The 13063-nt window shown below is 43.2% G+C and overlaps 1 protein-coding gene across 1 annotated transcript in view; it reads left to right on the top strand.

Moving 5' to 3' along the window:
* LOC147690382 (uncharacterized) overlaps positions 1-13063 on the top strand; it is a 2590730-nt gene that overhangs the window by 441900 nt on the left and 2135767 nt on the right. Inside the window, exon 3 of the mRNA XM_086936677.1 lies at positions 1262-1357. Within this exon, the coding sequence (XP_086792803.1) occupies positions 1262-1357 (96 nt within the window). The remainder of the gene's footprint in view (positions 1-1261; positions 1358-13063) is intronic.

Genomic DNA, 13063 nt, shown 5'->3' with positions numbered 1-13063 from the left:
AACAAAGACTTTAAGAAAGTCAGATCAACTGTTTGTAGCTTATGGCCAGACTACATTGGGAAAAGCGGTCACTAAAGCCACAATTTCAAGATGGATAGCATCCGCTATTCAGTTCTGTCACATCAAGGCTAATCGACCATTGACAAGATCAGTTCGATCTCATTCCACAAGAGCTGTGGCAGCGTCTGCAGCTTTGTTTGCAGGAGGGACGCTTGAGAACATTTGCCGTGCTGCGACATGGAAGAATGTCCACACGTTTACAAGACACTACTGCCTGCAGTCAGCAAATCAAGATGATGCAGCAGTGGGCCAAGCTGTTTCACGTCACCTGTTTCCAAAAGGAGTATATTCAGGTACTAATGTTGGCTTATTTCATATAATGTTCATACAATTCAGTATATTACTTATGATATGCAGACATATTTTAACATATTGTGTGTTTCTATAGTGCTTAAGTTCCTTTACGGAAGGAAATTGCTTGATTTCTATGTGGACTCTGAAAATGATTTATTAATAGATCAATCTGTAGGCGATAGTTGGTTGTTAAATATACATTCATGGGGGTGCACTACAATAAGTCTCCCACCATCCGCAACCAACTTTGTCTGGCTTACTGCTTGCTATTCTGATTCAGGCATGTGAATCTATGAAAGAAACCCCAATACTGGATAAGAAAACAAGTTACTTACCTGTAACTTCAGTTATCCAGTATTGGTATCTTTCATAGATTCACATGCACCCACCCTCCTCCCCGGAGAGTCAGTTCTCTAAGTTCGGGATACTTGTTCCCACTTGTGCTACGAAAATCTGAGGAGAGCTGGCTCTGCAGGGAAGGTTCTAGAGGGTGCTGTAAGCTGATTAGTTGGAGCAAAGACTTTGGTATTTTTAGCATAATGATGTAGATAGGCTACTATAATCTAGGCCTCAGGCCTTTTCTAGGGCCTACTACTACAAAGTGCTTTTGGCACTGATAATAATAATAATAATAAAAGGGATCTTATCATGCGCAAACATAGCCCAATGGGCGTCAAGGCGCCACTGCTTTTTTATTTACTGTGGGACTCCCGCCTCGGCGACGGGGAATGATTCAGGCATGTGAATCTATGAAAGATACCAATACTGGATAACTGAAGTTACAGGTAAGTTAACTTGTTTCCTACCTAAGTATTGCAAGCTTGAAATCAACAGAGTCACAGAGAAAACAAGAACAGTGCACTAATGTTGTTCTTTTTCCCTTTACTATTCCTTTCTTTAATTTCAGAGTTCCAAGTGATGACACCTGCAGAACGGACCTGGATGTGCAACCAATATTCGAGGCGACTTCCAGAGCACAAGGGATTGCCGCCGTTCCTCAACGGTAGGTCTTTCTGTGAGATGCCAGGATCGAGGGAACTCCGATTAGCTGCTCGGAGATGTCTGCAAGTGCGCAGATATCGCAGGCCAGGCAGAATGCTGGACGAGGTCAGAGGGAGGAGTTCAGGCTCCAGGGAGACAGAGGAGAGTTTCTTCTTGAAGGAATAAAGCCAAGCGCCCAACTGGGGTTTAACTGGACTATCTATCATTGGTTCTATTGTACTGGAGGGGCAAGTAGTTAATTATACTTCTGTGGTTTCATATTCTGGAAGAGCATGTGTTTACTGTGACTCACGGTTTCGAGAAAATTCTTGTTTGCAGGCACATGGATATTTGCTAACATGTGTAATAAGTGCTTGCACGTGAAACCACCAACCACCACAGGAAATTCTAAACGTGCACCTGACACAAATATTAATTTGCTAAGGAACCAAGCCTTAAATAAACACAAAGATAATTACAAGCACGGGGAGCAGACATGGTGCTTGGTACAAACATAATGATAGTCACAAATGTGGATCATTACAATCCTGAGGAAAATATTGAAATCTGGCACATGGCAATGCTAGTTTATGCCTAGCAACACACAGAACCAACTGAACTCTATAGAATTTTCATGTAAAAATGTTTGTCTAAAAGATAGGGGAAACAACATTTAGCCTAAGCTGTGTAAAAGGAAGGTAGGACTACATGGCTCTTAATGCTATAACCTGATGCACATATGGGGCATGCTGGCATGCAAGAGTTAGTAATCATGACAGTTCCTCCCCTCAAAGGGTGACACACGGGCGAGGTTTATGGGGTTTTGTGAATGAAAGAGTCATACCAACCGAGGGGCATGGACGTTCTCAGCCAGTTTCCATGATTGTTCATCTGGGCCTTAACCCATTCAATCTATTAAGTAGAATAAATAGCCATTTTATCTCTTTGAGTTAAGGATTTTCTGTATTGCAAATTCTAGATGACCAACAATTTTTAGAGGAGGTGGTGGTGGTGGTAGTCGTTTGGTTTGGGCATGACAAGGTCAGAGCAGAGAGACATGGAACACTGGGAGAAAGGGCATGTCCTCTGGTAGTTGTAGTCTGTAAGAGACTAGGTGCATTATTTGCTAAATAGTATAAGGCCCTCATTATCATTGATGTAATTACGCAGTTCCTGACTTTGTAATTATTCAAATACAAATAAACATGGAGGTCGTACAGCATCGTCCTCCCATGTCCTTCCGTTGGCCCCTTCTGAACCTAACCGATCTAACTTACTGACATCTTTCATTCCGCCAAATGAAGAAGAAATAAAAAGACTTCTTCTATCATGTATACCTGGATCACCATTTGACCCTTGCCCCGTATAATAAAATAAACAACAGAGGTTATCGACCCTGTTTATGCAGAGGTGTTTAATACCTCCATCCAAACTGGCTCAGGTCCTTTTTTTATAGAAACAAGCTAGTGTAATCCCACTACTAAAGAAACCTTTAGCAGATAGTAAGATACTATCTAATGTTAGACCTATATCTTTTTCCTGAGCAGCCACTAAACTACTAGAATCTATAGTACATAAACAACTCTCAGAGTTTTTAGAATCCTATCACCTCATGCACCTGTCTCAGTCAGGTTTTTGATCTCGACACAGCACCAAAACTGCGCTGCCGGAAGTCACTGTGTCACTACAAAAATGTCCTTGGACTGCTGACACAATGCCACACTTTTTCTGTTCAAGCTCCATGCAGAGTTCAACACTGCCCCCATGACATCCTTTTACAACGCCTGTCTGATTGTGGGGTCAGAGGTGCAGTACTTGTTTGTCTGACCTCGTTTCTCTTTGAGCAAGAGCAAGCAATTTGGATGAAACCTCACCTTTCCAAGCCAGACCTCTAAAATGTAGGATACCCCAAGGCTCTGCTCATAGTTCTACACTGTTTATAATGTACATGTCTCCTTTAGCCACCCTGGTTGAGACATTCGGCATTATGATAGTTTCATATGCCGACTATACCCAGCTGGTATTTTGTTACCTGGCAAATTAAGAATCCTGCAAAGTTCCCTTCTCAGACTGCATGAGAGCAATCCTAGGTTGGCTGAAAGAAAACAAAACAGAAACCATACTGTTAGGGCCTAACCCTAATGTAGATTGTGATAGTGCCTGGCCCAAGGATAGTCCTCCCCCAATCCTGGCATCTATAAACCTGGGGGTCTTCTGCGATAATGTCCTATCTTTTAAGACTCAGATCCAAACAGTTGATGGAATCTGTATGTGGAACCTTAAGGGTCTCAAGAAATTCCTCTCCCTTTTTCCATGGGAGGCCGCAAAACCGTAGTTCAAGCTATGATCTTCTCTCGTCTGGGCTACGTGAATGCCTTGTACCTTGGCTTAACTGCATATTTAGGCCTTCAACTGCAAGTGGTCAAAATTGTGGCAGCGTGACTCCTTTTTATTTTGCAAAAAGGTACCCACACTTCACCATTCCTTACCCACCTGCCCTGGGTCCCTGTGAATAAAAGGATAATCTATAAAGCACTGACCTTAGCACAGAGTGCCCTGAATAACATCGGTCCCAGCAATCTGAACAAAAGAATCACTTATTACCAGTTCAGCAGCAATCGATGTTCCAGTCAGCCCCACCTCATATAGGTTCCTCCTTTTAAAAGGAGGCGTGGTGGTACCTCTCTTTTGTATGCGTTGCGAAAATGTGGAACCTCTTCCCCTATCAACTCAGAAGCACAGAAACTGAATCCATCTTCCGCAAATGTTTAAAAACATACCCGTTTAACTTATAATATCTTACTTCACTCTATCCTCTTATTATCTTGTCCTTGGTAGCGCTGGGAAACTCATTTATGAGTATCTGTTCATGCTATACAAATACCTCTCATTCATTCATTCATTCTTTCAAGCCGTAGGTGATTACTAGCCAGCTATACTTGATCACCAACTTTGTAAGCTGGTTGTGGTGTGCAATGTTTGTTTGCGTGTCTTATCATACTTCTCTTGGTTTGTTTGAGTTGTATTTATACAGCTTGTTGAATCTCAGAAAAGTGCTTCTGGAATATCTGTAGTGAGGGATCTGAGATTACTACAGCTCACATAATTTTCTGTTTATATCTGTGGGTTTTTGCCTGTCATGCAGTAAAAAGGAAATACCTAACTAGCGGAGTGTTCTGTTTTATTTTATGAAAACTCCACAGGAAGTCAAACATATTCCCATTTTGAAGATTGACACCTTAATTGACATGAAAGGATCTGTTCTTGTGCTTGATTTACTCGTTCTGCCTGATCATCTGTTTGTGGGTGGTAAGTAGACGAGAGACGAGCATCGATATCTAAGGATTTGCACAGGTTTTTGCCAAAACCGTGATACAAATTGAGGGCTCTATTGTAAATAAAGATTGATGGGAGACCATGTAATCATAAATTGTAGTGGGTGAATAAGTCTACAGGTGCTTTGGCGGTAAGGATCGCCTCCTAAGAATTAAATGTGCCATTGTAGAGAACAGACACCACTACTACTCATATAGTAATAAAACCATTGGAATTTCGTAAATTGGTTACAAAAGCCCATACTGATGGCATGCCAGGGGTATGGAGGCAATGGCCAGGGGTGGTGCAATTATCCCAATGATGGAGTATGGGCCGACTTATTCTGGGGCATATGGGACAGACTTGCTCGTAAGTGTGCACATCCATGGATAGGTTAGGCCACCAAAGCCCTCTTTTACAGTTAGCAATGTTTTTCGAATGCCAGAACGTCCAGCAAGTGGTTTATCATGGCACCAATTTCACACCTTATGTCTGAGTTTTTCAGTGTTTGCATACACGTTGTTACCATGGTAGGGGTGACCATCTTTTACCAGATTATCATCCTCTGGGATCCATTCATCTATCTTCAACTGCTGCATCCTTTGTTTTATCTTATCCAAAAACTGTTGTTTAGTACAAGTACCTATCACCTGTTCAGAGCCTAATAAATTTTGGGGTGGGTGATGTGCCAATTTTGGGTGAATCATGAACCCATTGTGATAATATATCTGCCTTGGTCTGATGTGTTCCAGGGTGGTACGTAAGAACAACATAATTTTCACTAAAAAACCAAACAAGAGCTCTCTAACCTGTCTGTGTGTCAATTGCTTGAGGGATGGAAAAGAATTCACATTTTAATGATCTGTTTCACCTGAACTGTATGTTCTGCACCCAGTAGATAGTGGCACCACTCCTGAAAACATAATGATCCAGCATTGGGGTATCTTTCATAGATTTACATGGTGGAATCATTCTCCGTTGTCATAGTGGGAGTCCCAAGGTAATATAAGCAGTAGTAAAACTCTTCCATGGGCTATGATGGTGATAGAAAAAACAATAGGGTAAGGGAGGGCCTAAGGGAGTTTAGAGACCAGACAGAGACACATTCCCTAACTGAATGTATAAAACACAAAAGTGTCAAAGGGTCTACAAAGTCTATGTGTGGTTCATTAAACTAGAAAAGTCTGTGTCAACCAATTTAACAATTATAAAGAGACATCGATGGATAACCTGTAATCCCTGACAGGATACCCATCAGTCACCACTCGGAACCGCCCTTTATCATTTGGGATTCCTGTTAACCATATCATAGGTACACTACCGGTTGAGATGGAAGGTCAGATGGTATATCCTTTTAAGAACCTTGTAGTGGCCAGAAATAGTTTAGAGTGTCACAAACAAGTAATGCCCTACTTTTACTGCCTCCAGAAGGTGCATAAAGCACAAAGGCCACCACCAGGCAGCCGATAATTTTGGGCATTGGGTCCATTTTGGAACCACTTTCCACCTTTGTTGACCATTTCTTGCGCCCCATGGTGCAAGAAATGCCCACATAACTCAAAGACACAACAGATGTGCTTCGTCTCCTTCCTGACATTGAATTTGATGCGGAAAATGACCACCTTGTCTTATTTGACTTAGAGTCACTCTATACATCGATACCACAAGACAAAACTTTAGAAGTCATCTCTTCCCTCTTGATGGCCCGTGACTTGGACAGCATCACGCCTGTCAGCTTCATCATGGCTTGTGCCACCTTAGCCATGAAGAAAAACTTTTTTTAGTTCGAGGATACAATTTATTTGCAAACATCAGGTACCAGCATGGGGAGCATTTTTGCCCCCAGCTTGGCAAATTTATATGTACATCATTTTTAGCAAGAGCATGTCCTTACTAACATCAACCCATATATCACTTCAATAAAAGTATGGAAAAGGTATATCGATGATATACTAGTGATATGGCGAGGGACACATGAAGATCTTGTGGCATTTCAGAACTGGCTAAATAGTAGGAATGACTTTCTTCGCTTTACTGTAGAGGCCAGCAAAACTGATATTGCCTTTCTAGATTTAAAGATCTTTTTCACTCCATTGGGCCTCCAATCAGAGCTTTAAGGAAAACCAATGGCGAAAAATTCCCTACTCTGTTTTGATAGCCATCACCCTAAGTCCCTCAGAGAGAATCTGCCCTACGGGCAGTTCCTGAGGGTACAGAGAAACTGTTCCACCAAGGAAGGCTACAATATACATTTAAACGCTTTACAACATCAACTTCATTGTAGGAAATATCCGCCCAAATTGGTAAAAAAAATCAATGAAGCGGGCCAAAAATAACAACAGATTGGCCCTTCTGGAACCTTCAGTGCCTAAAGTTACATCGAACAAATTCACCTGTGTCAGCACTTTTGGGACCTTGTCCAACAAAATTCAGAAAATAATAAAGAAACATTGGCCCATACTGAACTCAGGACAAGAAACCATCGAAGCACCACTCTTTTCTTACGAGAGGTTCAAATCTAAAGGACTGCATCGTCCACACCAGCCCTCACACCAAAATGCCAAGGGCTCTTGGCACAATCTGGGATCTTCCACCCGTAGTAGGACACCACCCGTGTGGATCGTGCCAAGCTTGCCACCAAACCAACAGGACAACTGAAATTGATATTGGCACAAATAGACCATGGAAACAAGTCAAATTCACCAACTGCAACAGCGAGAAGTTAATCTATCTCATAACCTGCCCATGCGGTCTGAAATACGTTGGGATGACGACTCGGAAAATCAAAATTCGGATCTCCGAGCATAAAAGTACGATTCGTTGCAGGAGACAGGCAACCAAACTCACCAATCATTTTTGGGAGAAACAGCATGCCCCAACTGCATTTGTTTGGAATGTGCTCGAACAACCCTACATCCCTCCCCACATAACAGACCATACCAACTTTCTTGTACGCAAAGAACAGAAATGGGTGTTTAAGTTGGGAACCAACAAGGGTGGGCTGAATGATGACATACCCTGCTGGTCTGTCTTATAACTATGTTAACTGCAACATTCTTTTCAAATGACCACGCTTTATGTGTGCCCACCTTTTGGACATATTGACTATATAAGAGATATGAGACAATCAAGGGGTGGCTAACATAGTATCTGTTCTCTTATGAGAGATAGGAGACAATCTAGGGGAGGCTAACACAGTATCTGTCCCCCCTTTTTTCTTCGGTTTCCTGTTCTAATAAATTAAATTTTCACCCTTTTACGATTCTTAATAATCAATCGTTATCTACCTGGAGAAGAACAGGTTGTACATTTAACATTTTTAAAACTTGATAAACATCATTTCCCTTTGCCAGTGAGACGATCGATAAGTGCATTTTCACTCTGTCGTTTTGGCATCGTTCCTAAGCAACCACTAACATAGTTTTCCTTCTTGACCAACAAACAACTCTATTACAAAATTTGGTCCGTTCACATGACCATCGTAAGACCAATCAGTAACCTGCATTGGACTGTGTAGAATCTTGCTGTTACAGAAACTTCTATTTCATTATAATTGTTAAATGGGTTGACACAGACTTTTCTAGTTTAATGAACCACACATAGACTTTGTAGACCCTTTGACACTTTTGTGTTTTATACTATAATGTTTGATAACCATGCATTTAATAGCCTATCTTCCTCCATAAAAAAAAAACTTCTGATAGATACATCTGCCAGTGGATTACTCACGACGCCATAGGAGCACGGCATCGCGCGCGACTCCCGTCTGACGTCACTGACCCCATATTAGGCCTATGTCGGCGTGATGACATCAGTTCCCTATTTTCCGCGTCATCAACGCTAGCGGTTTCTGGGATCTTCTGTGATTCAGATAGTGACTTTGTTGCTATTTGTGTGTTACTGTGTTTTTGTTCTTCGTCGAAGATGTCGTCGAAGAAGACGGGGTTTAAGCAGTGCGGCTCGTGTGCCCGGATGATGTCTATGACAGATCCTCACGACGATTGTTTGTGGTGTCTGGGTTCATACCATGATGTTAAAGGCTGCCGATCCTGCTTTAAGATGAACCCTAAAGCTCTACGAGAACGAGAGGCAAAATTTCTGCTGGCAAAGGTGAAAGGTAAAGAAGCCAAGAGATCTTCGAGATCAAGATCTAGGCACTCGAGATCGAAGCAGAAGTCGCGATCGAAGTCGCGGTCGAGATCGAGGTTGAGGGCCAGATCGGAGTCGGCATCGAGGTCGGCTTCAGGACATGCTTCGGGTTCCTCGAAGAAAAAGCACAAGAGGAAGAAGCATAGTTCAAGGCATCATTCTGGGTCATCGGACTCGAAGAGGAAGTCTTCTTCTTGAAGGCATAAAAAGCATTTTGTGTCTCCTTCTCCTGTTTGTGAGCCTGAAGGTGGTGCTTCGCCTGCACGATCTCAAGAGAAATCTCCGGATCCGGAGCTGGAACCGAATCCGGATTCGTGTCAGTATTCGGAGCATGAAGAAGAGGTTGAGATCCCTCGGGCACCGACTCCTTTGGATAACCCAGTGGGTCAAGAGGAGCCAAATCCGGAGCAGCCATTGGGTTCGTACCCTCCCTTTCCTGGTCCTGGTCTGGACCCCTTGCATTTTCTAAATGCCATGTTTGGCGTATAGGCAGGGCAATGTACCCCTCTGGAGCACCTGCTGGTCCCATGGGTCCATTGCCGTTTAACTTGGGTGTCCCTCAAGCATATGCTCCGGCGCCTTTTATGCCGTTTATGCCGACACCATATCCACCTTGGCTCGGTACGGCGCCGCCGAGGTCATCGACTCCGAACACGGCTTCGCCGGCTCCGGAGCGACCTCGGGAATTGGATCGGGGTTCAACGCCGGTTCGTACTTTCCATCCTCTCACTGTTCAAGTTCCTCGTTCGACGCCGGCTCCGACTCCATCGGAGTCATTACCGGATCCGACGACTTCGGTTCGTATGGAGTGGTCGAGGCGTAGAGCCCAACGTTGTTTTTAATCACCTCATAACCCACTTCAGGTGTCCGAGGGACCGCATGCTATTTTCTTTCATGGCATCTCTTCTTAAAATATATTTCACTGTGCAAGTACGCTTGTTTCACATGTCACTGGCGGCACGTTTATGTACGAGTTTGTCTTTCCAGCACCCAGTGTTTTCATTTCGTTTTTTCCTCACAAGCACCACTAATTAGGTAGTCACAACTTGAATATAGGAATTACTAATCTTTCTCTTTACAGTGCACGTTGCAAATTAAGCATGATCAAATTATATACTTTAAGGGAAGCGTAACAAGGACTAAAACTTCTCTTTCCTTGACACTGGATCATTTCCTGCACAGCTTTTCTGCTCATAATTTCAAACATATTATTCCATTATACTAATGACCCTTTACAAGGCTTTCCGCCCTGGCTATTAGAGTCTATTTCATTGTTCATACATTTTGAACCACTAAACCGGCTATCTAGATTCTCACTATGATTCCTCTCTCCTGTTATTCGTATCAACCATTCTATTCCCCACCATTACTCGACTTGTTCCGCTGACAACTATTATTCCACCTGAATCGTGCGATGATCGGACACCTGCAATATGTAACTATTACCTAATACATTTTCTTCCTTCAATATATCTTTTCATATAAATGTTTATACTGTATATTTAATCATGATACCCCATTGGGCACTATCACCCCCTTGTTTTTAATTTGCACACTAATGGGTTAACACTTATTCACAAATTGTTTTTAATGAATGTCTAAACTCGTACCTTATGCGATTTACACTATTTGAATATGCACTCCCAATCTGCAATTATTTTCACTTATCATGTATATTTATATCAATGTATACCTTGATGATCTGACTATTGGTTCATTAATTTTATTAATTCCCGTCCCTCGCCTGTCTGCCATAACCCTTGGGTTCTCTTGTTCTTTGGCTGAAACCAATGCCGTATGGTGTATACTATTATGACTTTCATTTTTCACCTTGTATCTAATTGCTTGCCCTTATTAATGTGCCACTCATTGTTGAAATGTATTTATTCATGGCCTCTATGTATTTCATTGTTTTTCAATCTCATTATGCCAATTATGCCTCGTGAACCATGCTAATCATATTATTGTACATATGCATATTTCGATATTTTATTTCTGTCTTCACTACACTCTAAATTATCCTCACACTGATCATTTCATCTTCACCCTAACCACTTTGAACCTCACCTTCTTAACTAATCTCCTCAACCCACCATCCACCTTTTCCCTCCCCTCCTCCTCCCCCCTTTTTCCCACTACTCACTCTCTCTCCCTCCCCTCCTTTCTTCTCTTTTCCCTTTTTCTGTTTCTGTTCCTCTTTTTCCTCTTCTTCCCTCCTCTTTTTCTCTTTCTTTTATTCCCTCTGCCTTTCTTCTCTCTCACAACTTCTCCCACGACTTTCCTCATTTCTTTCGTCCTACCACATCATTACAATACACGTTTTTAACTCTATCACTCAATTACACAGCCCTGAAGAAGCCCCAGGCCTGCTGGCCGTTTAGGGGTGAAACACGTGTTGGCTGTTAACTTGATGTGCCAATAAATTCGTTTTGCACAAACTAATGTGAATTTATGGGAATTATTCCAAAGAAGGAACATTTAAATCTCCAAGCCCCAGCACAACTTTTCTATTCTCTACTTAAACAAGGGTGTGAGGGGTGTCCCCCTGCTGAGGGCTGAAGCGCAAACAGATTGGAAGCTCATTAAACTGGTTAGTAAGGGCTTGTGATGTTGTTACCCCTTCAACCTGTAGAGCCCAACGTCTCCTGGAGGAGAAAGAATATGAGGGCCCTGATGTGGAGGAAGGAGAACTTTAGGAGCAGGAGGATTTCTTTGTGGATCTCCATAGTGCAAGTGATCTTGAACTTTCTCCAGAGTGGGGGTTGCCTACAGTTTCGGACGCACCCTCTAAGGATGTGGTGCCGTACCATGTGGTAATTAGAAAGGCTGCTGAGCTGCTAAATTTGACTTACCCTACAGTGGAGTTCAAATATAATATCCTCACGGAGGTATTGCATTCGCCTTCTTCAGCTGTTGAACCAACTCTGCCATTCACGGAGGCTCTAACAGAACCAATTTTGGAGGTATGGAAGAAACCTTTATCAGCTCCTGCGGTGTCCAGATCAGTGGCGAGGCGATATAGGGTAGCACCTGGTGACCCTGATTTCTTGTCTACCCAACCTTCACCAGAGAGTCTGGTGGTGCAAGCCGCTTATTCGAACAGGTCAGCAGGCTCTTTTCACCAGATACCTGGAGATAAAGACTCAAAAAAATTGGATCAAACTGCTAAAAAGGTTTTCTCATCAGGTAGCATGGCTCTGAAGTCCACGAATGCTACTTGTCTGCTGGGCAGATACGTGCATGCCTTGATGGATTCGGCAAAGCAATTATCAGCTAAGCTTCCGGAGGAAGATAGAAAGAACTTTAGTGAAGTTGTCACTGACACTCAGGCTGCAGCCCGCCAGGTTATTCAAAGTGGCATGGATATGGCGGACTCTGTGGCCAGGATAATGGGTTCTTCAGTGGCCACCAGAAGAGCCGCTTGGCTAAAATGTTCTGAGTTTTCAGCTGACGTTCAGGCTACACTTATAGATTTACCTTTTGACGGCTCTGGTCTCTTTGGAAAGAAAGCGGATGTGGCAATGGAGGGGTTCAAAGACAGCCGGGCGACGGCTAGATCTTTGGGCCTGCAAACAAAAGGCTCTACCACCAGGAAGTACAGAGGCTTTGGGAGGTCCACTTTTTGTCCCTATAAACAAAGCCAGCAGCAATAACAACAACAGAACCCTTTGTATAAATCATACAGAGGTAGACAAAGGGGTCGTGCCCGTGGTCGTCAAGCCTCCTCCTCCTCCACTTCCTCCTCTAATACCCACCCCCCACCTACATCAGCAAAGCAGCCCTAGATCCATCATTCCGGATCATGCGGATCCGGTAGGGGGTTGGCTTACTCAGTTTCTACGGGATTGGGAATCGGTTACATCAGATCTTTGGGTTCTCAATCTTGTAGAAAATGGGTATGCACTTCCTTTTCAGGAGTTCCCTCCCAATTACCCTCCTTGCCAAGGTTAATGTTCGGAGGACCACCTGCTTCTCCTGCAGGAAGAAGTCCTGGCACTGTTCAGAAAGGGTGCGATAGAGGTGATTCCAGAGCAGGAGAGAGGTCAGGGGTGCTACTCCCAGTATTTCCTGATTCCCAAAAAAGATGGCAGACTTCGTCTAATCATGGATCTCAGGATCTTGAACTTGTATCTGAAGCAAGAAAAGTTCAAGATGCTCACTCTTGCGCAGGTTCTTCAAGCGCTGTTGGAAGAAGACTCGATAGTGTCGATCGACTTGCAGGATGCTTATTTCCACATCCCCATCCTGAAGTCGCACAGGAAGT

Source organism: Lissotriton vulgaris, chromosome 9 (assembly GCF_964263255.1).
Source record: "Lissotriton vulgaris chromosome 9, aLisVul1.2, whole genome shotgun sequence".
In the NCBI taxonomy this organism is placed as follows: Eukaryota; Metazoa; Chordata; class Amphibia; order Caudata; family Salamandridae; genus Lissotriton; species Lissotriton vulgaris.
This window is presented reverse-complemented; position numbering and strand designations above follow the sequence as displayed.